The sequence below is a fragment of the Olea europaea genome, unplaced genomic scaffold, assembly GCF_002742605.1.
Source record: "Olea europaea var. sylvestris unplaced genomic scaffold, O_europaea_v1 scaffold9776, whole genome shotgun sequence".
Lineage (NCBI taxonomy): Eukaryota > Viridiplantae > Streptophyta > Magnoliopsida > Lamiales > Oleaceae > Olea > Olea europaea.
Window position 1 is genome coordinate 1 of NW_019268283.1, and position 4,946 is coordinate 4,946.

The following is a 4,946-nucleotide window of genomic DNA, read 5'->3' on the forward strand; positions in this document are numbered from 1 at the left end:
CTTTGTGGATGCTGATTTTGCTGGTGATAGGGACCATAGAAAGTCCACTTCTGCCTATATGTTCACACTTTGTGGCACCTGTGAGTTGGAAGTCTCAATTACAGCCTATAGTTGCCTTATCAACCACAGAAGCCGAGTATGTAGCTGCCACAGAAGCTGTGAAGGAAGCTTTGTGGCTTAAGGGACTATTATCTGAAATTAGGATGCTAAATGAACCTGTAATTGTTTATTCAGATAGCCAAAGTGCAATACACTTGTGTAAGAATCCTGTTTTTCATGAAAGAACCAAACACATAGATGTAAAGTTACATTTTATTAGAGATGTTGCCTCAAATGAATGTGTTCTTCTTGAAAAAATTCCTACACAGTACAATCCATCAGACATGGGGACAAAGGTACAACTTGGTGTCAATAGGAGGGCTGCAAGTGCTCAGAAATCCCATTGGCATCAAGGTGGAGGTTGTTGGGCTGTGATGACCAATGACCTTTTCTTTTTCTGGGCTGTGATGACAAATGGGCTAAAAGCCCAATAACTGTTTTTTAACAATTTAGGCTCTTGCCCAATAACATGACCCGATCCGCCCCGGCCCAATGGTAGATAAAACGTGTTTTTTGGGCGTGGCATATTTAAATGCAGCCAAACACGCCTTATTCAGTTATATGGATGCCTCCTGACCGTCGGATTGAAACTTGATCTAAGGGTGCCTTTGTTGGATATAAATACTTGGCCCCTTTTGCCCTAATTCACTCGAACCGTCATTTTTCTCTTCTCTCCAGCTGCGGCTGAGGTTCGAGAGTCTTCCAAACCCTCTCTTCTTCTTCGTGAGAATCCAATCTCTGATTGGATCTGGTTTCTGTGTGATTCCATCTTTATGTTCCTTAATACTGTGTGTATTGGAGAGTTTGGTGTGTGATTTTACCCCTTGTGGTTTCCTTTAACTGATAAAGGAAAAGCTTAGGGTTTGGGACGATCGGTGTGGGTCATACAGAAGGGTACAATCCTGTATTTTCTTGAGTCTGAGCCCTATTCATGAAAGGAACTTCATCTTGATGTCGTGTGGTTTGAGTTCTCGATGAAGACTGGAGGATTTAATTTTCTGCCTCTTTTTCTTGTAACCTTTCTTGTTCATTATTTTGTGATTTTGTACTGATAGATTGTTGTAACAAGTTTTTTTCAGTTTTACTTTTACGATGACCTTGTCAGCGCAACCAAATTGTAGCAAACATGGAAGTTGCCGAACTATTTTAAAACAAACAATAACATTTTGTCACGTCATGTTCTGCTATCTCAAAATTTCATCAAGTTAAAATGCAAGCCAGGTTTCCCAGTGTTCGACTAATAGAGAAATGGAGAGATTAACCAAGTTTGAAAAAACGTAGAAGTTCAATGACTAGTTTGACACAAACAAATTCCTTGATCCATCTAAAAATGTCTTTATAATTCCAGTCACCATCGATAATTTTCACCCCTTAGGGGATTCAAGTTTGGGTCCCAGTTGCCTATTCATTTTTTTTTTTTTGGCCCATTTCACCTCTGGGGAACTTCTTATATTCATTTTCAACAAACTACTCACCATAGATATATTATTCTGAAAATACAGGACATTAAACAAGAACAAATTACAAATGTGCTTAGGTAATTCCATTTCAACAATAAAAGCAAAAGTATATGGAAAATATCTTGAAGTCATGAACATGAATATTCTTGTAAGTTAACGAGGATCTAAATCACTCATTGAGAATGACTGAGTAGAATTACCCGATCTATTCCTTGATGATTTTGCAGTCTCTGACGATCTTGAATTGTGTTCTTGAAGAAGTGAATTTTTTGGATCAAAGCTGCGAGACATTAAAAATGTAGGTTGTGAAGGTATTGAAAGAGTTATAGAGGAGCTCGTGACCATGAGAACTATTGCTGCCATTGTAGGCCTGTCAGATGCATTTTCTTGAACACATAACAAACCAATATGAACACATCTAATAATGTCGGGCAAAGATCCAGCGGAAGTCCTTAGTGCCGGATCTATTATATTTGTAGCTGTTCCTTCATGCCAATTTTTCCAAACCTATGAGAATTTGACACATTTCTTGAATTACAATATTCAACATTGTCATTGTTTTCAATTTGGCAAAAAAAACTAATAATGATAAAATACTCATTTGTACTTACACAGCTTAGGAGGTCCATATCATTCTCCCCACACTGGAAATTACTAATTTTTTGACCAGTTATGATTTCCAGAACTAGGACGCCAAAGCTGAAGACATCAGATTTACTAGAGAATTTTCCCGCGATTGCGTACTCAGGTGCCATGTATCCACTGCAATAGTTAGTTTATAGGTATATATTAATGACCAATCAGATGTATAAGAATCTATGTATATCTAATCTGAAACATGACCTATAATATTTTTCCCCAGCATTTCTTTATTTCTTTCTATACAAAACATCCACTTGTTAAAATAAGATAAAACAATAATTTGAGACAATATAGTTTTGTTTAAATCTTACTAGGTTCCTACAACCCTGCTGGTATTGCTTTGGGTTTCATCTTTGTCAAATAACCTTGCCATGCCAAAATCTGATATTTTGGGGTTCATCTCTCCATCTAACAAGACATTGCTAGCTTTGAGATCACGGTGAATAATTCGGAGTCGAGAGTCTTCATGCAAATAGAGAACTCCCCTAGCAACACCCCCTATGATTTTGTAGCGTGTGTCCCAATTCAAATATTGACGCTTGGTTGGATCTACAAGTCCAGTTGGGCACATGACATTGTGAGAGATCAAATGAGGACCATTTCATTTAAGATGGAGATGGATAGCAATTACACGTGTAACCAGGTTGTTGTAAGAAATATGATTTACTTCAAATAGAATGTTACCAAATAAGAAGCGGTCAAGACTTCCATTCTCGAGAAATTCATATATAAGAAGCCGCTCGCTTCCTTCTAAAGAGAAACCTAAGATCCTAACTAGATTTCTGTGTTGAAGCCTCGCCACTAACAAGATCTCATTCTTAAATTCGAGATCACCTTGTGTCGAATTCATGGACAACCTTTTCACTGCTATTTCTTGCCTGTTTGGAAGTTTTCCCTGAAATTAAATTATAACAAGTAAAAATTACTTGAATCTCCTCTCCATCAATGAATAGTTTGGATAAATACCAATAGTCTAAAAGGGAAATGTTACTTTGTCACATATCAACTAATATATATTGCAACAATAATAATTACCCTGAAAACAATGCCAAATCCACCTTTTCCGAGGACGTTAGCATCAGAGAAATTGTCTGTTGCAGCTCTAATTGTGCCAAAATCATAGTATAAGGATTCAGCAGTACTGATTTCATGGTCAGCTTGAACACGCATAGAAGTAACAAAGAATGTTTCAGCCAATTGTAAGTTAAAGAAAATGAAGGTAGAGATTGACATACGTAAAAATAGATATCTAAAAATTAAACATACTTTCCTGTTGTTCTTGTGGTTTACTCTTTCTTCTCATTCTTAGGACTATGCCAATGCAAAGACCAAGTATTAGGACCACAACAATTGAACCAATAATAATGATGATGGTTCGAGTTGTATTATCATCATTTCCTACAAAATTTTGAATAAAACTCTGTTTAATATTATCATTAATAAGCTTAGTGCTTAAAGTAATACTTTTGCAACTCAAACCAAAATTGGAGTCAAAGGATTTTCTCACCTGGTGGTGCCAGTATTTGTGGTTTTGGTACCAATGCTGGCGGTGTTGGTGACTGGAGTACTGGATAGACCATGGTTTCATTGTAGAAAGGATCCGTTTCGAGTCGAAGATAGCAACTAGGCCTAAGGATTCTGACTCCTCTTGCCCCGTTACAGCACCGTCGAATCTCCAAGGCAGACTGGTTTAAGCAATCATCACAATCCTTTGGGGTAATATCAGGTGTGCACTGCTCAAATGCATAAATTGTTCGATAATCCGGGTAATCCCGACTTGCAGCAGCAAATTTCTTGGATGATCTATTAGAAGCAGTCTGATTACGAACACTATCCAATAATATGTTCACCTCCCGGTAAAACTCGTCTTCATGCGGGACATTTTCCATGCTATGACCCCATTCGAATGGGGAGTACGAAACATGTCCCAAGATTGCCTCATTGGAGTATCGTACCATGCAAAATTCGTGCCATAAAATTGCCTGTTTTTGGAAAGGGCACTTTTTTAAGATTTCAGCCGTAGCATTTTTTACATAATCACGACATTGATAAGGCTGAAGATCTGCCCTACATAGCGCAACCGTGTTAACTCTGCCGGAATTTTCTCCGAGAGAGGCGTTGTAGAATCCATTGGCGCTGATATTCGGCGAGACAGAGGAGAGGAGTGTATCAAGGTTTGTCTGGTACTTGCTATTACTCGTATAACTACCATTATTTTGACATTTAAAATGAAAATAAATTGGAGTTGGGAACTGGGATTTGACAATAGCAACAAGATTAACCAGACAGACAAGGATAATTAAATTAGGAAGCCATTTCCGAGAACTCATGACTGTATACATAGTTCTGTCTATCTCAAATGTAAATGAAGAATACTTACTGCTCCATAGCCTATATTGAGAAGAAGGGCCGCAGCAGCCAGCAGGTACATAAATCCCCAACATTCATCTTTTCCACAAGATTTTTCTTCTCCCACTATACGAACCACATATTTCGTTACTGATAATAGGCCCGTCTTCTAGAAAGTAACTTTTGAAAATCCAAAATGAGCAACTTAAAAATAAATTAACTTAATTTTAAACCTGGCAAAACATGGAGGATATACATGGAAATGACCCAAACATAATATAACCTTTTCCAAAATGACCCTTGACTTTTTTGAAAATTTGAAACTACCCAAAATATCCTTGGAAAAATTTAACAACCAACCCTTTATATAATAAAAAGTTTCTTTTTTAGTCCTTA

At 37.3% G+C, this 4,946-nt stretch overlaps 1 protein-coding gene across 1 annotated transcript; it reads right to left on the reverse strand.

The window, feature by feature from the left end:
* Positions 1–1,582: 1,582 nt before the first annotated feature.
* LOC111392780 (cysteine-rich receptor-like protein kinase 25) lies at positions 1,583–4,681 on the reverse strand. Its single transcript, XM_023018176.1, has 7 exons — positions 3,709–4,681; positions 3,468–3,599; positions 3,237–3,358; positions 2,886–3,096; positions 2,513–2,750; positions 2,171–2,321; positions 1,583–2,066 (listed from the first exon to the last, which is right to left on the reverse strand). The coding sequence occupies exons 1-7, from the start codon at positions 4,643–4,645 to the stop codon at positions 1,713–1,715; spliced, it is 2,145 nt and encodes a 714-aa protein (XP_022873944.1). The 5' UTR covers positions 4,646–4,681; the 3' UTR covers positions 1,583–1,712.
* Positions 4,682–4,946: the final 265 nt, after the last annotated feature.

What these genes read in the sequence shown, in the direction of transcription:
- LOC111392780 (XM_023018176.1), bottom strand. Translation starts at nt 4,645, where the DNA reads ATGTTGGGGATTTATGTACCTGCTGGCTGCTGCGGCCCTTCTTCTCAA. An exon ending in ACCACAAGAACAACAGGAAA is followed by an intron (nt 3,359 to 3,467) that starts GTATGTTTAATT and finishes TGCGTGTTCAAG; the next exon opens with CTGACCATGAAATCAGTACT. An exon ending in AGCAGGGTTGTAGGAACCTA is followed by an intron (nt 2,322 to 2,512) that starts GTAAGATTTAAA and finishes TAACTATTGCAG; the next exon opens with TGGATACATGGCACCTGAGT.